The 23122-nt window shown below is 37.9% G+C and overlaps 1 protein-coding gene across 5 annotated transcripts in view; it reads right to left on the bottom strand.

Moving 5' to 3' along the window:
- The window catches only part of DENND1A (DENN domain containing 1A), a 215703-nt gene that overhangs the window by 86728 nt on the left and 105853 nt on the right, over window positions 1-23122 (bottom strand). For all 5 annotated transcript variants that reach the window (XM_042786413.1, XM_032982592.2, XM_042786414.1 and 2 more), the window contains exons 10-12: window positions 19245-19345; window positions 9705-9750; window positions 638-739 (exon numbers count right to left, since the gene is read on the bottom strand). In XM_042786413.1, coding sequence (XP_042642347.1) covers window positions 638-739; window positions 9705-9750; window positions 19245-19345 — 249 coding nt within the window. The remainder of the gene's footprint in view (window positions 1-637; window positions 740-9704; window positions 9751-19244; window positions 19346-23122) is intronic.

Genomic DNA, 23122 nt, shown 5'->3' with positions numbered 1-23122 from the left:
TTGAATGAGAATGAAAGTAAGTTCTGAATTATATGCACTGAGCAGTGCCAGAAGGGAATATGAAGTGGTCCACTTAATATCATAACTCAGGATATAAAATGCACAAAGTTCACTAAAGCTCACCTAGAAGTCATCACAGGAAAGAAACCCACACAATTTCACTTGGAAACAGAAGTTATGTAAAAATGCAGGATTTTGTTTTCCTAATGGAATGGATAAAGATGGTTTAAAATAGTAGTACTTTTTCACACCACAAAGAAAGAAGTCTGAATTTTTGTCTCCTGTTCAGATGTACCATAACCTGCGTGGTTTTCATCTGCCTCTTTTACCCATAAAAGACTAACTCTTTAGGAGACCTAAAACTTGATCATGCCATTCCAAAACCAAAACTGGGTTGCTGCAGTGTTTCCAGCTTATGTAAGCATTAGCTAATATTCATTAGGAGGCTTAAAAATATGTCTGCAAATGTCCAAAGAAACATTCCTTAATACTTCAAAACAGGAAAGAATTGAGGTAAAGAAGTTTACTTACAATAACGAGAGTAACACAACGAGACACCTCAGTTACAAACCGAACAGGTCAAAAGGATTTACACATTCAAGTAATGGAATAGTTGGGTAAATCATTTCATACATACCACATCATTAGGAAGGCTCTGAAGGTCATCAAAAGGGGTTTCCAGTGTGTTGGTGTCTACATTAAGAATCACTACATCTTCCAGGGCCATGTTTCTTACTTTCTAAGTATGAGGAAATTCAAGAAAAGGGAAATGAAAATATAAGTATGAAGAGTTAAAATTTTATGCGTAAAGGACACAAGTGATGGTATAACATCACAGCATCACAAAATTTCAAGCATTTTAAAAACAATCAACATTCCTGTCTTTCTGTCATCATTTGTTTTATGTATTTCACATTTTACAAAGCTGAAAAAACAACCTCCAATTTGCAGAGGGAAGTTCTTCACACTGTGCATACTGAAATTTTTGAAACCAGAGAGTTACTGTTTGTGATCATTCAAGTGAAGATCTATTTCAAGCACCTCTATTAATGTTTGTCTTAATTCTGGTATCCTGTTTGCACATTTAGCAGTTTCTAGCTGAGTCAAGAATTCAAGGATGTATTTTTATATTTAGAAATTAAATTAATTAAATAGCAGCAGTGGCTTTTCTAGGAGTTAAGAGTTGAAGTCAGTCAGGGATGAGAATCGGTTTCCAAATTCCAGGTTGAATTTTGGAACCCCAATACAGACAAGTTTACAACTGGAAGTAGAATGGACAGTACTAAATAAATAAATAAAGGGAGGGGTGGGGGGTGTGAAAGAAAAGAAAAAGAGAGAATTACTCCACCATATCCTGGTCTCTTCAGCAAAAGTTCAGCGAGTCTAAACTTTTTATCTTCTTCCCATGAATTGAGAGAAAGAAATGTCTCTAATTTAGTTTGAGTGTTAACATCTTCTGTAACAGTATATGGACATACAAAAGAAAAGCATAACCTATTTCTCAAAAGAATGATCATTAGTACCTTTGACTTTAAGTGTCTAAAGGCACTGGTGATCTAAGCAAATTTAAACATGTCAGACTTTATTTCCCTGCTTAAACAACAGTAAAGAAATCACTGATATGAAACAGAGCAGCATTTAAATATTTATTTTAACACTTTTTCCACTAACGGGAGAGAATTGAATCTTTTTTTTTTTCCCTTGACTGACTAATCATACATATTTAAGCCTTCCTCAAATAAAGCTTTGAAAATACAAAATCAGAAAAAGTAGAACTATAGAATATGTTAATTAAGGAAATTTCCCAGTGACACTGTAAACAAACATTTAAGTACCTACATACCTATACGTAAGACCAAATGAAAATTACTGTAGAGGAAAATGAACAAAAACATACTCAATTTTTAATTAAGGTTTTGCAGGGTGGGGGGAATTGTTTCCTTTAAAAGAAAGGAACTAAAGCTCTAAAACAATGGCAAAGCTGAGCCTTAGGCATCTAAATAATTACCTTCAGTTTTCAAGGCTCAGTCCTCTGTCTATAAAGAAAACTGCTGTGTACTGGGGGGGGGGGGGAAAGAAAAAGCCAACAACTATAAAAACCACTTTGCAGACATTTAAGTTTAGGTCTTCCATGAGAAATTTCTTTAACTTTAATGGAAGAATATTACATTTAATGTTTTCCATATAAAAAGCACAAGTACTGCGTGACAAACCAGGTACTTTCCTCTACATTTCAGGAACCAAAGGTCACTCTGTTGGCTGCATCTGATAAACTCTAAAGCAATCCAGGAGTCTTGCTCCTTCTAGGAGTCCGGAAGCACCAGACAAACTGATTTGCTCCTTCCTGTTTCAGAAAATTAAAAATCTCACTTATACTCAGAGGAGTCTAAAAGCTCCAACAAAAAGGTCTTGCAATGTACTTAACCAAAGCCAGAAGCTTGTCAAAACTGAGTGCTAGTAGGACAAGACAGAAGGAATTAAAACCACCTCTTGATTCTTGCCAAAGAAGCAACAAACATGTGCTTGAACTTGTCAAGGGGTGTTTTTGTAACTTTGGTGATGAATCTGCACCTTCCCTTTAGCAAAATGTTGGGGTTTGCTGTAGCAAAGAACAGGCTTGTGACAAGCAGATGCCTGCCAAGGAGCGTAGTATGAAAGTCCTTGCTCATGGTGCAAGGACTACAAATGCTGATCAATGTAATCACCTCCACACATGGCCCTGAAATAGCTGTACCCAAAAGGAAGGCTGATATTAAATATAAGGCATGCTGTGTTATGCCTTTACCTGGTGAAGAGCACAACCTTCCTTGAAAATTTCTCGATATTTGTATTAAGACAGTGGATTTCCCTGGAGACAAACCCTCAAATATAATAAAACGCTTGAGACTAACTTGATTTATAGCATCTGTCTTGCAATGCCTTTGAAAAAATACATTTTTCAATGGTCCAAATGTGGCCCATCCTAGAGAAATGCAGACAGACCAGTTTATCTTAATCCTTATCTAGTTTTATCATCTTTCCTATCACTATAATCTTTGATAAAGCTATCATCAGATATTTATAAGGGCTTTTGTCAAATAATCACACCGTTCTTTCACTAAACATAGTACCTACCAGCCCGGCTGACCTGGAAATAAAAGTATTTACTCTCTTGTTGGAAATCTAGTAAAAGTTCTCAGCATCCAATTGAATTTCTTGCATTAAATCCCAGTGGACCCTATGAATCACAACTACATGTTGATATTTTCACAGGTACAGTTTGCATGTTGTCATTATTTTCTCAAAATACAAAGGGACAGCCACTAAGCCATACACAATCACATTCCATATGTCACAGCCACCTCAGTAGCTAAACAAAATTTTAAAAATGAAATGCTACCTGTTAAACAGAATGGACTATATTCAGTATGTTCATATTTTACTGAAAAAATGTGGAGAAGCAAAGAACAAGAGGAAATAGGAACATTACAGTTTCCTTATCTAATTTTAGTACAGACTAGGGATTTGCTGAGTCAAAAGAAGTGATTCAGTGAAAACATGCATCACATATCACTACTGCAAACCTTTCTTAACCATCCTTACTGAATTACTTGTAGCCATAATTAATCATCTAAAAACCATCAAATCGAACTAACATCTACACCTGCCTTTTATTTTAAATGTCTCTTTTTAAAAGAGTGGAGAGGTATGGAAAGCTGGTTTAACAAGCACACTGAACCCATTGTTTATGGCCTCTATAAACATGGCTTAGTAAGAATTACTGACTTAATCAGAGAGAACTTATCTCCTGGTGAAAAGAGCACTTTAAATTTCAGAAATGGCACCTTTACTGTGAAAATCTCTTAACTTTTCAAACAAACTCCAGGGGGCCTTAAACACCAGGTCAGTAAATAAGCAGCAGTTAGTGCATCTGTCCCGCTCACAAGCGGCCAAACACTTGAAGTAATTTAAATGTTTTATGTGAAAGTTTGCAAAAACACCGAGGAACTACATTCTAATATAAGTAGTAAGGGGTGCTCCTCTCTCTCACTCAGATCACATGCTAGAAACTATATTCATCAATAATACTAACACCAGTTTATACTAAATGTTATTTTATTATTACTGTCTACAGTTGGCAGTTTTTGCATTTCCCACCATAAAAAATTCCAAGTTAAACTTGTTTCAGATGAACAATTTTATTGAATAGTTCAGCTAAAAAGCAAAACACATCACCACCACCCTCCTTCCCCCCAACAAACAGGTTTGTATAACTTCATTGCTAAATTGGTGTCAAAACATAAACCAAGTTGATCATGAGGTTTCATAACCAGATACAAATGTGATCAATGGAGCAAAAAATGCTGTATCAAAAAACAAAGCATACCTTCCACCAATTCTTTTGAAAAGGTAAAACTCTTAAAAACTAACATTCTTAGTAACTAGTTTGTACATAATATTTGAAATTACTATGCAAGTATGATTCACAACAAGTCTAAAATCCATTTGCTTAATGACTTGTCTCTACTCAGTTAATAGTTTCCATTTACTTTCTTAAGAAAAACACCACAACACTGCAGACAACAATGTGTCAATCTGGCTGCCAGAAGCAGGAAAGGCAACGGATATAAAATTTTATTATTTCATGCCCCAACAGCAGCCAGAAGGACTTAATGAAATCACCCTTAGATTTACAATCTGAAATAGCTATTCAACAGACAAATCTGGTTAGGCTGGATGTGCCCCCTGCCCTCTCAGCCCTTTGATCTGGGCGCAGCAGGTGGGCTGCTGCCCCCCCCCGTGCATCTCCCACTCTTCCGCCCATCGCCCAACCCTGATGTGCAGGACCCTGATCCTGCACAGGTGATTCCCAAGATCCTTATCGCAGGCAGCTGCCGCCAACTGAGTGACAAACGTCACTAGTGCTGCCCTAGCACTGGCGCGCAACAGAAGAAAAACCTCCTGGGCTTACTGGTCAGTCCGCTTGGCACCGCAGTACTTGTCTGTCTTCAAACTGACTCCTCAAACACACAGAAGCTCTTCTTAAAACAGGTATTATTTGCATTTTGCCAATAATTGGATAAAAGGCAATTCCATAGGTAAGTTGTTATATTTTAAAATTAATTTTATCAGTACTCCTGAAACCACACAGAGCCATATTTATAACACTTGTGACTAAATTACATTTAGTTATTTTAAGAACTGGATATAAGCGTGTATATATATATGCATATGTATGTATATACAACCGCTCCATTTAAACCCTATTAAAAAAGCTACACTTCCATTATAGCTAGAAAAGGCAGTGATCCACTGAGTATAAATGGATGGAAAAAGCTACATATTACTCCTCACCCCAATCAGAAAATACAATTAACACTGCCACTGGAAAACGCCAGCGGTCAGTGAATTCTCGGGGCGTCTTCTGCGGCAAGGGGAAACCACGCGGCACTGCCAGCACTAAGCCCGAGCTGATGGAACCCGTTTCTCAGAGTTCGTTAGCTCAGGCTCCGTGCGTGCCAACTGGCGTGCCATCAGAGTGGGTCACAACCCGAGCGTCCTCGCATCGACCTGAAAAACCACCAGGTAAAGAGGCCCAGGAGCGGCTCCCGCATGCGTGGGGGGGGTTCGGAGCGCTGAACGCACAGCCTCCCCTTCGTCTGCCTCTGGAAGGAACTGACCATCGGCATTACGTGGGCTCAGCCGCCGCCTCCTACCGTATTAAACACTGCACGAATTTTAGTGAATCTTCTTTCCCTAACATGAACTTATTTACTCATACCAGGTTAAAATAAAACAAAAATCAGCTCATATAGGGTTTACGATATGCACAGCTGTCCTTTACGCTTAGGAAAAATGCTAGAGAAATCATTTTGATCAGTGCAATGTGAAGTTTCACACACAAATTCATTCTGGATAATCTTGCAAGAAATAAAATTCTGAAGTCCCAGAGAAAGTCCTTGAGGGACTGGAATATTAAAAAAAAAAAGTGTAAGAAGTACTTTCCTAATCATTAACTTTAACTCTAAAGGTTGGTTTTGTGCCCAAATAGAGCATGAAAAGGGTGGGCGTTGTTATTCCCTGAATGACGGGAAGCCTGGCACAGAGGAGTATGCTGCCAGCAGCTCCGTGTCTGACAGCTAAACAGAACTATCCCCGCTGGTTAATCAAAACCACATGTGCCTAAATTCCAATAGGTAGTCTACTAGGTCAAGGGCATTTCTCTTCCATCAGCACCATCACACTAATAACCTTTCCTACAGAAACAGTTGCTGAAACAACCGTTTACTATGACAAAATGTAAAAGGCTGCCAGCTAACTTTGACACCACTTATAACACAAAGGTCAATTTAATATAATTTGAACACTAAAACAGCATACGGTATGCAGGTAGAAAATAAAACAAGATTATGAAAGGGATGTGTTCATTTGATAGAGTTTCATTTTCCTATCTCATTATTTATCAGTACTAAGTACTTATCTTCATCTAATATGAATTCAATTAGTTCCGTAAGCATGTTCCATTATTCATGTGATAGCTCCAGCCTTGCTTATCCAACAGCTTATAAACTTTTAGCCTTCTTTGAAGTCACTTTATGGATTGCTAAATGGAAATCTTATAAAGAATGACTAACTAGGTGATGATAGAAAAGCTGAAAAATAAGAGCACAAAACACAGCTCTGTATTTTCTACCAAGATTTTCCCTCATAAATCAGTTGGAGCCCTCTGACCTATAACAGGAGATTATCTTATCTCACTGGAGAACACTTCAGTCACAGCAAATTAGATTTAACAGTCAATGGATATGCTTGATATTTTAATCATAAGAAAAATTTGTCATTTTCCATTAAAATAACTGCTCCTTCTACAGAGACCCCTTGTAACATGGGAAACTGCAACCTAACTTTAAGATACAAAATGGTTTGGACAAAACCTTTCGAGGTGAGATAGAGGGTGTATTTTGTTTAAAACCATTAACATTTCTGTTGTATTTCTTCCAGAGGGCCCATTCCAAGATAGGAATATCAAAAATCCACAGAAACAACACTAAAGCTAGAAAATGATTTTTTTCCTACATTCTTAATTTACTCTCCCCTTTACACCACTGCTTTCTCTGCACAAGTTTAGGCTTTCGCTAACATTTACGCTACAATGACAAACTCTGCAACCGGAGCTGCTGGAGCAGAACCATGAGCATATACATAACTGCAATTACCCCCATGGGGCTCTACAGTAGATAAAGAGTCCACCTGCCTTAACTTGAATAGAAGACTGGGAAATGAATCCCTTAACCTGAAACTGGAACACGTGGATTAACAAAACGCCTTAAAGATCTATTTGCTGAAATTTCAGAATTTAAAGAATAATTAATACTGAATAATGAGAGTAGTTTTCAGTTGTAGTTTATAAAATTACTTTGATATGGGAAAATTAATACATTGTATTTTTTATAATACACAACTGCTAGATCATGGGAAAAAAAATAAAATCGCTGTTGCTATCAAGTTGTTATTCTAACAAATAAAACACACAATTTTATTCCTACATATGAAGCAAAAAGACAAAGAGAGCAAACTTTCAGCATCAAAAACAGGCAAAGAGGTAAACAAGTAATTGTCTAGCTCGTTTGACAAATGTCACCTTTCCTTTGCCCAAGGCACAGAGAAATTATGCAGTACTTGCCAACAAACAGATACAATAGCTCACTGTGATTTTATTTTATTTTTCAATGGAAGAAAGCACAGCTAGCTGGAAGATGCATTTCTTTCTGGAAGTATTCAATTTATCCTTAAGAGCAGAGGGAAGAGAGAAGACAGTTTGTTTTATTTATTTAATTTATTTCATAAGGCACTTTGAATAACTGTACTTTGCCAAAGTGTGTCTGTGTTCCAGAATCTCCGGCTATTCAAAAGCCATACTGGATTTAGTACTAAACAGATTTTTTCACAAGTTACTAAAATGGATGAAAATTGGCTTCTCCAAGAACAACTCCTTTTTTTGAGTTTTTACAGATGGAGTTTGGAAGGCCTACAGAGCCCTGCAATCTGAAAAACCGAGACAAAGGAAGAGGTAATGGGTTTATGTAGCAAGGCAGGAGTGAGACATCATGCAAAGCTACTCCAAGGTATAATTATTAATTTTTTTCTATACCCATTGCCAGGCTAACCACGTAGCTCTTTATGAGCAAAAATATTTGTGAAAGCTGACAAGTATCTGTATTGAAACGTCATCCCACTTTCTACCAGGCTTCTTCCTTCTTTTTCAAAGAGATAGATACTATAAGCAACATGCCAATGATCACCTGGTGCAGATACGGGGCAGAAAGTTTTCTTGATCAATATGAAAAAATATGCTAGACTATTTCTTCCTAGCTATTACTTTGGTCCTGTCTATGCAATATTCAAGGATAATAAGAAACCCTCTAGTGTAAGTGTATGATGTGCAAACAAGTGTACATATTGACTTTTAAAATAATTGCTTGTTCACTAACACATTGTACTGTGATTCTGTACTTTATTTAGCAATATAAAGGGCATAAAAAAAAATCATCTGTACCCAGGATAGTAAGCAAAATAAAGAAAAAAAGAGGTCCTGCATATTCTGTCTAGCTTCTTACAGAAGTGACTTCTAAAATTATTTCACATTAACACTGAAAACAGGGGGAAGTTCCACAGCATACCAGTCTAAGTTTAACACACAAAGACACAGAGGATCATCATTATTACATACATAAAACCTAGTGAAAGAATACATTTTATCAGTATTTCCGGAGAAATGACATATTTTTGACAACATAACAAATATTCTAGTACTACAATTACTTTCTGTGGTGTAAAACTCAGCTTTGTAAGTTGTGATGGATCCTAAACACTGAGCCTGAATTTCCAAACACGGGTATCTAAAACAGGGACACAAGTCAATTAACTTTCAAGGGTGTTTGCAACTCCTACCAGTTCAACACTGCCTGCTAATTCAAGAGCCTACAAAGAGGCAATGCTTTCTGGGCAGGATACCTCTTCCCACACGGAGCCTACACCCGTTGTTCAGATTTCCCGTGTAAAGGGGCACAATTCATAAGGACCAGGATTTTCACTGGGATCTAAATTAATAGCTTATGTCATCCTCCAGATACTTTTGAGGGAAGTCATCAACTGTTTCACCAGTACTGGAAGCAAAAGCAAACGCGCTATTTCCACTTTTAGAGTTTTTAAAAAGTCACATGAATTACTCTGAATTGTTTATATGTGAAGCTTTCTCTAAGGGCTGGTTTTCTGCCAGCTTTGTGTTAACATTAACAGCAAGTTCCTTCTTTTCAGATCTTCTGAACATTAAAAAAATTACAATCTGTCTGCAAAAGCTGAAAAGAGAACTGCTACTGTCAACATTTTGGTTTAATATCGACTCTGCCTTTGTGAGTACAGAGTCAAACTAATGCAGTAAACTGATTAAATTGAGCAACAGGATGGAGAGAAGAACAGAACGTGAGCTCGTCACTGACTGCTGAACTGCAAACAGAAAGTATGCCCAAAGAGTATAAGGGATCAAATGAGACTCCCTTAAGATTTAACATTTTCATGTATGCTTATCTTCAATTCTCTCAGCACTCCCAAATTAACAAGATTATTTCATTTTTAAGCATATGAATGGATGTATAATTGCCTGCAGAATTTGGCTCTAAATCATAAAACTATATATAGTTTCAAAAATGGTGAGGAAGACTTACCTCCATCAAACTTAAATGTATTCCAATGAGGTAGGGCATTGGGGCACTGCAAAGAGGAAAAAAAACTAGCTTTACATTCTCATAACACCGGATTAACACACATGGCTTAAAATTAGCTACAGGAAAATACCAGGATACTGGATTAGATTTTGCTTGGTTTTTTTTTTTAAAAATAAATATATATATACACACACACATATAAATAAACCACATGTGAACAAAATTTTATTCCGTATTTGAAAGACGTTTTACTACGCACTATCCTCTTGCTACTGTAAGACAGTAATTCTGATGTCAAGAAAAATTCAAGTGACTAAGTTAAGACAGGTACCTAAGGACAGTTATTAAATATACCTATAATACTGGGGTCTTTCTTTAAAAAACAAACAAAATGTGCTATTATAATTTTCAAAAAAGTACCCAGAATTTTTCTAAGAGTATTCTTTAGAAAAATCTATCCTGTTTTAGTCTTAAGTGGTTAATTTAATGAATGTGTACCACCTGATACTACAAGTTTTAAAACCTTTGAATATGGGCCCAGACACATTTGAAATAATTTATTTTTAAGTATAAATCTTGTTTACATGTATTTAAAAAAATACAAAAATTCACTTTGAAGATTCTGATAAACTCCAGAATTACTGGGTACGCTGGTACTATTATTCCCTTCAGAACACGGAGGTTCTACACAACAAGAGGCTCTTGGGGCAAGTTTGTAGCCTCAAACACAGGTGTGATACTTCTGTTATCAAACAGAATGCTAACATTTGAGAGAAAGATCGATCTTTTCCATCTTCTCTTCCATGATGTTAGCAAACACCAACACTGACTATATAACACAAGAAGAACACTGAATTAAAGTTGTATCTTTGTGTATACAGTATTTCTAATATTAAGCTTATTACAGGACTCCCACTCAACTGATCAGGGAAAGCTTATATTTGCACTGCTTATTAGAACACATCAAAGAGGATGCCAAAGCTGCTAATTGCAAATATGGCATATACTGCCTGTTAAACGGAAAGCACACAGACAGACACAACTTTTAAAATAGAGCCTCATTTCATTTTGGATACAGAAGCTCAAAGAGCTCATTTTCAATTTCAGATGAAAAAAAAAAAAAAAAAAAAAATCAGAGAAATGTCACTGTACTGCCTTGGATTAAAATATCTTCCATATTGCTTTCATAAACTGGTGCCTACTGCTCAGTAAGAGAAGTACAGTGCTGAAAAAACTACTGCAAGACACCAGACCAGCAAAAATCAGTCTGCTTCTCATTTTCATGAGAAATACCTTTAAAAAACATATTTACTGATATGTATATTAATATTTATAATGTTTATTAATATACCCCCTAAAACTGCTACTCTGTTGGATGCTGCACCAAGAGATGGAAACTGCTTCTGTATTAGACATTCTACATGAAAACACTTTTTTTCTTGTTGAAGACATGAAACATATGTAACTTCAAAAAACCTTACAAAGGTTCATTTGTAGACTACTGAAGCGCCGTGTATCACATTACATTACGACTTACCGAACCGCCTAGGCTGGCATGAATGCCCCCGCCCAAGCTTCACCCAGTACAGCACCTTAGGAGGGCTAGCCCAGAGGGACTGTTAAATCACAGGCTAACTTGGTACAAATCCTGAAGGTTCTGCTTCCTTGGGAATTCCACAGATGAGAACCAGAACATACACCCAAGTCCTTGGAGAGAAATTTTTACTATACAACATGATACACACTTACTACATGGGGATTGCTGCTCAACTGAGGAATATTTTTATTTGTCCTTCTGCATGTTTTATTTGTGACAAACACTATCTCTTTCACCCACATTTCTTCACTTCCAATGGCCACATTCCAGGAGCAAGAAAATACCCAGTAATTTTATATTCAAAGTATAAACCACTGGTTTAGCTGCCAGCTGCACAAATGCTCAACTTCCCTGTGTGCCTGGCTGTGCTGCTCAGGACTCCTCCAGTATGCACTGAAATGAATGTGTTTCTAATTAAGTAGTTTCATGAACACGACAGCTTCAATCTCAAAAATACAAAGTCTGAACCTCGGCAGGAAGTCTTAAGACTGCTAACGTCTCATCTAGTGGAACCTTGGCTAATGTAATGAAAGGAAGCAGGAAGAGCGCAATATTCCAGAAAACCAGCCATTTATTAACGTGTCCAAATGGAGAGTCTGACACCAAGCATAGGAAACTCTGAACCTGTAGAAGTTAATTAACTGTATCATGTCCATTGTTCAATCCACCAGTTTATCAACAAAAGAATAATAAGAATGCCTAAACCCTTAAAACCATGCACCCCCAGAAAGACCTTAGGGAATTACAGGAAAGACATGGCTTAAGATATATGGATCACCTTTAGATGCAATGAATCATCTTTTCGATTTTCTAGTGACAGACATATGTAAAGGCAATACAGCATATACAATTATTACAGGGATTGTGTAAAGGCTACAGTAATCTGACTTAGCAGCATTTTCAAAGCTGTTACTTCTTTAAACTTGTATTACTAAACATTAAAGGACTCCGGTCAGGTGCTTAATGGGCTGTACAGTGCACAGACAGGAGAAAGCAGGATGAACAATGTGATACTACAGAACTACAAAGTGGTCATAGCATATCCACTGACAAAAAACAGCTCAGGTTTTGCCAATCAATATGAAAAAGGAAACTTTGAAGCAGTAATTTGTTCAAGTGTAATGTACTAATTTTGTGAATATTTGTGTTTAACAAATAGCTGCAGGGACTTCCACCAGGGAACGAGGTAGAGCACAGAAGATGACGTTGGGTATTTGTTCGAGAAACATTTAACACATGGGTGAAGAACTGGATCACAGGGCACGGGGACATGGCACTGGTGCAGAGAATGACAGGCAGACAAGGTACCTGCTATGAAGGGCCCCAGAAGATGAATCGCATGTTTGATGCAGAAGAAAAGATGGGGACAGTAGAAGGTACATGAAGAAGGTTGACAAAACCATACAAAAATAATTCCTGTAAGAACTTCTTCAGCATGTATAAGCAATTGCTTGGCTTACAGAAATCAGAGGGAAAACATTGACTGCTCAGAGTTTGGGCAAAGATGCTTGGGACTACAGAGATGAATAAGCAAGGCCACATTTCGGACATGAAGCAGAAGAAACACGCACCATTTAGGAATGGATTAGACATGAAGACTAACAAAGAATTTCCCAGGTTATGGGAATATATGAAATTAATTCTGTTTAATCCAGAAAAGCCATTGCTTGTAATGGCTGAAAGACACCAAGGGGGAACGTCAAATGGGAGGCATCTACAAACATCCCAGCAGAGAATCATTGGAAACAAAATGCAGGTTTTAGTTTGTGTGAAGGGCAACAGGCACGGAGAAAAGCAGATCTATGATACATCTGTGGAGCACTTGTTTTTGAAGGTGCATTTGTGTGAAATTTGTTTATTCAAAACTGTTCTAAAAAAAACATTACCGTTCATCACCCAAATGTGGATCTTAAAGTGTCTTCTCCATGGAGAATCAAAATCAAAATTATCTGAATGGCTATTTTATCAAAATTCATTTTGTTTGTCAGAACTGACACTACTGTTCAATGACACGTGAACAGCAAAGCAAAAGCAAAGATATTTTAAGGATAATTCACCATGATAGTTCCTTACACTTCCAAAAGGTTAACTAAGCAAACATCATAAATAACCTCAATAAAATATAATTCTGGTAAAGAGCATAAAGATTTCCAATAACATCTACCAGAGAGATTATATTCTTCTGTCATCAGTCATCAATCTGACTGAAAAAGAAACACACCTAAAAGTAAATGTTGAAGGTTCATGTCAGGCTTCATAAATGGCTTTTATCATAATTTTTCTTTACCACGTGTTAATCATATGCCATTACTTAAATACTCAACTACCGTCCTGCACAAGGGAACACTGCGTGCCTCCTCTTCCCCATTCAGAGCACACTATAATAGTTCTTCCTAGCTGCTATTCAGGTCCTGAGACATGAAACGCTCAAGCGGTTTTTAATATTTTATCAGGTTAGGTGTGCATTTCCAATACTTTCAAGTGAACTTCAGTAAGACCCATTGCTTGTATAAACAGAAGAAACACTCCGCGCAACCTCTAATCCTTCTGGGACCCATTGCAGATTAAAGACTGCCCTTCAGACCAGTCTTTACCTGCTGCTTGACACTTCCTCACTCCTGGAGCTTCTTACAACCACAACTACTAATTACTCAAAGTTGTTTGATGGCAGCCAATATCCATGAAGTGCAAAATTAAGCAGTACCAATTTCTACTGTGCATATTTACTGCTGTAAACAAAATGTCTGCCTAAGTCTTTTGTAACAAAGAAAAAGGTTATTACTCCTCTTGTGCTACAGTGGTTCCCAATGCAATCAGCGTTATTTATAATCAAATGAGTTATATAGGTAAATATCAAATCATTAAAGTAGCAGTGCATAAGCATGAATATGGATATTGTGGACTTAATGGCTATATATTGCCCATTTATTACAGTTGCATTTTTACAATTTCTTTAATTCCTTTCCTTAGGCTAACTAGAGACCTCTTAATTATGCTCCCAAGAGGTGGGCAACTACTAATTGGAAGAGAAGTAGGTGAAATAGAGGGACATTTCCTCTTAAGTGAAAAAAATCCACCCTTAAAAAATGCTGCAATTCACCAGAAAAAGTAATATAAAACCCAAGGATCTCGAAAAGGTTCATAGTTTACAGCTACACAGGGATTCGCACCATTTTGCTTCATTGTTCCAGGAAAATTGATTAGATCACATTTACTAAGTTCATGTCTTGATATACAAGTACTGACTTAATGTGTCACTCGTTCACACCAGCAGTACTTTACTCTAAGGTAGCTTCCTTATTTCTCTTCAGATTACTCATTGAAACACAACAGAATTCAATCTGAAATTTATTGGGGTAATTGATGCAAATTAGAAACTTGACTGTATAAATTGAAATTATGTAGAAAACATACAGCTAAGAAACCAGAAGGGCAACTACGAGAGCTTGTAGTGAGTACACAGATGTAGCAGGCTAAATCGAAATGCCTACCAAGAGGCTCAGGACGAAGGAATCATTGTTTCCTGAGCAGCAGGAGTACTCGCCCTCCAGTTACCCCTCCACCTTCTTAAAGGAGCATATTGAACTATATGCAGATTTAGAAAACAGGAGAAAGGGAGTTAAAAAAAAACTCCTGGAGAAAGGAAAAACTGCACCAATAGAAACGTTTGTTCAGCAGCTGTGCCAGGGTGCTCTAAGAAGGTGGCTCTCAGAATATATTAATGTTGGCGGCTAAGCAGTCTATCTAATATAAAAGGCTGTTTTAATCACCCTAGAAAATATACTGTTGCTTCTGGTAAAAGCCCACAGAATAACCCGAGTGACAATGCTCTGGGACTTAGAGAACATGCTAAGCTGTGTTACCAGGTCAGCAAAGACAGGCTTTTCTTACAGAGTTATTTTAAACACAGACACTGAGTGCAAAAAGGAAGAAAACAGACACAGTGGGTGTGTTTTTATGCCACATGAAAAAGAAACTGCAAGTAGTAGTGAGGAAAATTAATAGACTGTTTCTTTCACATTAAGAAATGTTTAGATTCCCAACAACAAAATAGATGGACAGGATCTGGCCAAATTTAAGTAGTTGTATGTGCTTGTCTACTGATGCTTGGTGGCAGGATCTCATTAACCAGTACTTTTGGCACCTGCTGACATGTACTTTTTTTTGAAAAAAACAAAAACAAAAAAACAACCAGCAGTGCTTCATATGTTTCCTCTGTTGTTCTGTATTCAAAGGAACAAGCAATTGGGCATTAAGGTGTGAAATCTCGTGATAGGATCCCCACCAATTCCTAGTCTCCTCCACCCAAAAATCTTTCACTGGGCTGAAAATATATCAAAGGATGGTACCTAATTAAAAAAGTAAGGATAGCACTTTTCCCCTTGCTGCCACCCCCCTCAATTAATATAAATGATACGGATCAGATGCCTGAAGGCATTCCTGATACATGTACATGGTACTACACCACTATTATTGATTCAGCATCTTTAATACAAAAAGCAAGTGTATTGAGAACAAGCATTTTGAAGATATAGGCTTTTGGCATTTTCAATTCTGTAGTTAGGTACATGAATGAGGAATGCAGGTGAATGTAAATACTAAGTTTAAAAAAATCCTTTCAACAGGGAAACGGGAAGAAAATTAACCCCCTTCCACATAATAAGTAAAAAAAAAAAAATAGCAAAGAGCAAACTGAATAAATGAGAAACAACAGTATTTTGAAAGTACTTGGTGTAAAATGTCAATAAAGGACAAAATGCTATAGAAAAAACTTAAGTTTTAAACAATGTCAGTGAAACAGATTCATACTGAGCACGTTTGGGATAGAGCTGCCATTCACTTGTACCACTGTCCAGCCCCCCACCTTCCCCTGCCCCACAGGGGAAAGCGCGCTTCTCAGCAGCTACAGGGAACTCTCCACACCCAGCCCAGAGTTTCTCTTACATAAAGTTGCCCAAAAGGATATTCCAGTGGCAGGAGGAGAGTTAGTTAGTTATTCTACCTGTTCTCTCTCTGCAAAGAGAACTATTCTACCTTTTTGTAGCTCTGGAAAGTTCCAATAGTTGTTGTGTCCTCCTCCCTTCCCCAGGAAAAAAATTCCACAACCATGGAGCTGTCAGGATCTCAGCCGGGACCTTAGAAGTCTCCTTTATATGAAAAGGTTTCACTGCCACTCAAATGATTAAAAGCAAATAACCACAGATGGAATATACTTCTTTCAAAAACCTTCAAAGATCACAAGTAATACAGTCTATATACCCTCCTGTGATTTTCAAATGAGCAGGAGAAGATTCTAAAGCATCACAGAGCACAGTCAATAAATGGACACAGTCAACTGAACAAACATGGTATTTCGTATTCCTAAGAACTGAAGAGTTCTCATTACTTTAAATTTTGTTTCCATTTCAGCTCTTTAAAATTCTTATGTCATATTTGCAAAATAAATAAGCAGGCAATCATTAAACAACTCTTTTCTTTTAAATAATCAGTCACTTGCCTTAGAGGCAGACACCAATAAGCAATAACACCACCTTAAAGCAGAGAGCGTGGAGCTGATTTCTCAGCCCTACTAGGCAAAAATGACATCTCTATTCACATGGTTACAAAATAGATGGACTCTATTCTGAGAAATATATTTATGGTACGTAAATTGTTGCTAAATTGGCTTATTCAATTACAATGTGTGTAGCTACCTCTCCAATTAAAGTTCCTATCTGGCTAAGGTAATCAGTTGTATTTGTGAGCATGCAATTACAATCTGCCTAATAATTACACGTTTTTAAATCATACTTTTCACACACTAGCTGGCTCATTCGTTATATGGACAGGGTGTTATGCCATGAAAGAATTCATTCAGTAGAGCTCAATGACTTGTGTCTTTATTTCCTTGGGTACACTGCCCAAGTGTTTGCTTTTTGCACACTTCTGCTCCCAACTGCGGGATCTGGACTTAGCCCCTTTTAACATGTCTTTGTCAGAAAGTCGATGAATACCTAATCTTCAAACCCAGCGTAAAAGCCTCTTGTGGCCCACATCGTTGTCCTGAAAACTCCTAGCAGCATGTACCTGAAGAAAATGCTGGCAGCAGCCGCCTTCATGTGTTAATTACCCATGCGAAGCCCATTATGCCGGGGAAGGGCACCTGCTGGCAGCGCAAATGACTGGGATCGGCCCTTCCTGGGCAGTGAGTAAATTGAACGTTCATTTCTACAGGAGATAACAGTTTTTAGATTCTGTTCAGTGTATCCTCCACATAGGCCCATACTTAACATTTAGGTCACCTGCAGAGGTGATTTAAATCTACACGTTTCACTTCCTAGCACTTTGCTTAAAAATGCCAGTTATCCCGGCTGGTTCCTCACCCTTGCTTAAATGCAGAGAAAACGTCACACAGAACACTATCACTCTTTAAAAAAACAAGCCAACCTCCACACTAAGAGCCACACTTAAAGCATGGTATCGTATGACACAGTAAATTTAAGTTTGGTTTTTTTTTTCTGAGAAGAACTCTTTAAAATGCTAGGGAGCAGAGGGAGGCTGTTTCTATGCTGTCAAATCACCCCCAGAAGTGCATTAAGCACCCCACTCCCACAAACATTTCTGCCTCGCAGGGAGGCCCAGAAGGCCGGCCAGTAGACCCTGCCAGTCAAGACAAAGGCATTGAGTCCCCCCTCAGCCTTTTCTGTGTCCTTCAGCACTTGACTACATGACCATGCAGCAGCAGGTCCACGATTTCCTTGTGCTTTCCTTTTACTTCCAAGCCTGTAGAAGCTTCTTGTTACCTTTTACATCCCTCAGTTTAACTCCAGCCAAGCTCTGGCCTTACTAATGCCATCCCTGCACGCCCAGGCAACAATTCCATTAACTCTCTAACAGGGTTGGCAAGTTCAACTTCTCTAGGAAGCCTAAGGTAAGGCCACTCTTTCTGGGCAAACTTCATCTCCCTGCTACGTACACAGAGGGAATTAAAAAGGGCAAGTTAGACGAACTGAGCGTGGGAGGCAGCACCTAACAGCTGAGCAACTAAAAGCAGCAGCATCTTAAACTGCTTCTGTTAATTACTCAGCGCGCTCATCCACCATTCCTGTGCACAGCAAACAGGAGAGATGACGTTCTGGCTGATTAGGCTAAACCGTTCGACTGCACTAGAAAAGAAAGCAAAAACTTAGAGACTGTTTGAGGGGCACTGCAGCCACGCTTCTGAACTATCAGCCACAGAGTCCAAGACAAGCGCCTACTGACACGCGACTGGGCAGCCCCTGGCCGTGAGTGGGGAGGCCGCTCATGCCACCCGCACACCGGGGAATCATGGAATAGGGTGGGAGGAACCTCAGGCAGGCAACTGGGCCAAGCTCCCGGGGGAAACTGGGCCAGCTTCGACACTGGATGAGGTCGGCTCATGGGCTGTGCCAAGATTTGTCACATCACAACAACGAGTGAGTTTTTGACAGGTTTATACTCATTCCCCTAAAAAAGGTAAATATCATGTTCTAAACACACACTGATAATAAAAGATCACTGCAGGAAAATTAATAGCTTCCCCCCGACGCCCAACAGAAGTTCCAGAAAGCAGAAAAATGGGAGTATTTTCTCCACTGTATCCTCTACTGTTGGAGTCTTAATTCGAATTTTTACATTCAACACAGATACACTGGAAACAGATTTTAATTACACAATATCTAAGTCGCAGCATTCCACAGTAACCACTCATATCAGTGTATTTCAACATACTGATAGACAATTATATCTTGCCATGAAAATAATTTTTTTTACTTACTAGGTTGATTGCTTCCTTAATATGTCTATATATTTTTAGAGCAACAGTTGCATCATAAGAGGACTTAAGACTTACTATACAGAAATGTGAAAACTGTTGTGAATCTAAGTGATATATATACATATATAAAATATATATACATACACACATATATATATAGCCTTACCAACAGTAGTCCAATAGATGTGGGGGCAGAACAGGAATGTAAACATGCTGCCAGAACATCGGGTAGAGCATAGCTGCAGACCCATGAATGCAGGCAGTTAACTGAAAAACACATATTAAAACAGGATCATAAATAAGAAAAAACCCAAGCTTAAAAAGGTAAAGTTAGAAGAAAAAAAGTGAAGAATCAATTCTGCCTTCATATCAACATGCTTTATTACAAAATATACAGCACTCTTGTTAAAAAAAAGGTATTGGAGGGTGAAGCATGACTGGTTTATGGTGGTTGTCATTCAACTGACTTTGTAAACAGCTGAGAACACGATTCATTCAACAAACAAAACCTGAAAAGAACACCCAGTGTTCTATAAAGCAACAGAAACATGGAAATGAAAGCACAAAGGGAACTAAAAAATAGTAAAGGCAAATCCCCCCGGTCCTGCTAACTACCATCCATTAAATATCATAAAACTGCATTGAAATTATAACACAAATTGAAAAAGCATTTGAGCTCAGGAAGATACAATGTGAGTGGCATGTTTCTGAAGAATGTATTATACTAAACTCAGCGATTAAATTTTTATTATTTAAACCAGATTTTTATCTAATTGCCCTTCACCAAATCATTTGATCCATTTTATTTCTCAGTTATATTTTTTAAAAACTCACTCAGAATAGTTTTGATGTTGGCAGGTACTGAATGAAAAGATCACAAATAGCAAACACAAGTGTCAGTCAAGCCGTGGGGAGATCCTCACGGAGCTTTGGAGGAAATTACATCTCTCAACCCTATTTCAAATGATAATTAATAATTTGGAAAAGAAGATAAGCAGGATATTCATCACATTCACTAAGGATATTAAAATGGAGAAGGCAGTAATCCTCAATAAGGAAATCTCAGCAAAATCTATAGTCAAAATACCATAGGAAGGGAATATGAACACACACTCACACTTGGGAAAATAGAAAATAAATAAATCCCAACACTCATACAAGTAGACATATACATGGAAAAGACCAAGAGGTGACAGGCAGTCACATCCACCCTGACAGTGCTTTGCAGTTTAGAGTGTCTTTTAATCTCCAGTGATACCCAGCACAAGTACTACAACGCGTTTTGCTTGTGAGACGCATTTTGAAAACAACACTCAGCAAAAGCCTACCCGTTATTTGAAGGTACGATGAAATCCAGCATATAATGCTTGTCTGGACAACAGGAAGGAGGAAGAACACTGCTTACAGATACCGAAAAGACACATTCTAAAGGACTAAGGTCTTTGTGGTGGCCTGAAGTTGTGTGAGATGAAACTAGGAAAAAAAATTGTGACATAAATCCTAATTCACTTAAATGTGATGTAACCTTAAAAATTATTATTAATTTCAATTAAGACAGACCACTGAATTATACACCTCATCATACAGAGCCCAGTACTGATAAGGCAAACCGTCTAGATGAGCTAATACAGTCTCTTCAGGCTCCATGTCAGTGAAAATCAGCTACAACTCTGGACGTAGTTTGGCTTACGTTCAATGCCAAAGCCTTTATGCAATTCCAATGCAGCTTCTGTAAATAACAGAACCTGGTTTTCTGGTTAAAATGCAGGTCATTAGGCAAGAAGATGGAAGACAGGCACGTACCGTGTTATTTTTAAGTCTCTGAACACTGCGGATCTAGATAAGCAATGACAGCGCACCGAGGAACGTGGATTTCTGGGGAGAATCCCTGTGCTCCTCCACAGTGTGGTTCAGATAAGAGGCACAGGGAGGTATGAGCTTTGTGAGCAGGTGTTTCTCAAAAGCAGAAAAGTGACTATAAAGAGGAACTGAAATATACTTCGCAACTTACAGCTTAAAATAGACACAGATTTTAAAAAAAAAAATCATTTAGAACCTAAGACCCAGTATGGCAGGTGTAAACCCATACAGGACTTAAACGATAAAAATTTCAGACATAAAACCCCTCAAGTTGAAAAGCCAGAACTTTAAGCTATAGCTTGTACCTAGTTGAGAGATATTGTTACTGTGGCTAACATATATGAATGATCTGTGTGTTTGGAACTCAGGAACATTGTTAATCATCTCCATCACCTAATGAAGGAAAACCTAAGAAGAAGAATGGCCTAATAAACCAGATCAAAAATCCCCTGCCCCCCAGCATTCTGTCCAACAGCAGTCTACACAAATTACTAAAACCACTGATTAACACATACATCAATAAAATTATTATTTCCCATTTTCTCAGTCCGCAGCAGCTTGCAGCTCACACTTCACGTGCCAATGAATTAAAAAAAAATACATTGAAAAGTGCTGCCCTGTCTCTTCATTTTGAGGCTCTCCCCCCAGTTTTCACGCGTGCTCCACGTTTTGAGCATTTTGAGACAATACATAAAAATATCATCTTCTCCATATCTTCTAAGGACCAACATGATTTTCTGTATTTCTATCAAGTTCCCTACCTCCTTAGTATCTCTACCAGGCTGAGCGAAGAGTTCTAACTGACTCTGCTTTCCCTAATTGAGAGATTATTTGTGTATTTGCTTGTTCTTGTTACCATTCTCTGTACTTTTCACTGGTTTGCTTCGTAATTTTTTATTTGGACTAGATAAGAACTCATGAAATATTCACAACGTGTGCAAGCCATGAACATATCTAGTGGCATTATGCCCTCTTTTTTGTTCTCTACTCACTTCATAATAATTTCTTGGCTTTTAAGTCTTCAACTGAGTAATAGGCTGGCATTTTCATAGACCAATCTCTCTCTGTTTTAAAAGAACACTCCAGCATCTCTGAGTGGTAATAATTACTTCAGTTATTCAGACCATGATTGCTTACATGGTTTTCTCCCATAAGTATTATTTTATATTTATCCATGATACGCAACATTTTCTCCCGTTATAAAATTGTTTTTAATGAGTACATTGATCAAGCAACAGAACAGAGCACTATTGGACTGCTTAGAAACTTCCAGGATTAGGAAAACTAGTACTTTTTCTCACCCTTATTCCCTCAACCTTTTAGCCAATCGTTTACCCTCAAGAGGATCAAACTTCCCTATGTCATGAAAATTTCTTTAATAGCTTTGAGGAATTCAACATTGAACAATCTTATCTATGAAAGATTTTTAAGATTTGAGGCATGGGTTTCTTTTGCAAAGGTCATATTTGCTCTTCCCCAGTAGCCTTTGTTTATGCATTCACTAGTTCTAGTCCTCATTCTAACAGGTTTCAAGTTTTTTCATGGAAGTATGGCTCAAAGAACTGTAGTTTCTTTAAGGGGGAATGCTATCACACCCAACTTTCAACTCCAAACACAAATTTCTGAAATCAGATTTCATTCTTCAGATTCTTATCTCTTCTTTTGTCTCCTTCCTGAATTAATTTTGATCTTACTTCCTTCAGACTTCAGCAGCTGCATTTTGGTGTGCAGCAATGAAGCTTCTCTACACAGAAAGCTGCTCACTGCTGTACAGTAGCCCCGCTTACTACAACGGCAAGCAAAATCTGTTTGCACCCCTGTCTTATCTATTATGTCCATCTCTTGACTTATATTCCTTAGTAGTTCTTTACCATATTGAACCACAGATAATTTGGCCAAATATTTTCTCAAATTAGTGACATTCATCTGCACAATTAGTACTGTTTCATCTCTATTGATCTTCATCCCCCACTTCAGTATCTCCACAATTTCATTAAAATATCCCAAGAAATACTGATAAAATTTGGAGGGTGCAGTCTTGTCTGTCCCTCTTAATATCCCTCAGATTTTCACTTCTGTCTCCCATGAAAGCTACAGGGTCACTCCTCACCTTAGCACTGCTTGATTTGGCAAATGTCATACCAAGAGGGTCCACAAAGCTCAAAAGCATCCCAGTGCTGATAA

Source organism: Tyto alba, unplaced genomic scaffold (genome assembly GCF_018691265.1).
Source record: "Tyto alba isolate M040663 unplaced genomic scaffold, T.alba_DEE_v4.0 Super-Scaffold_11, whole genome shotgun sequence".
In the NCBI taxonomy this organism is placed as follows: Eukaryota; Metazoa; Chordata; class Aves; order Strigiformes; family Tytonidae; genus Tyto; species Tyto alba.
Note: the sequence above shows the minus strand (reverse complement) of the source record. Positions and strands in the feature narration are given on the sequence as shown.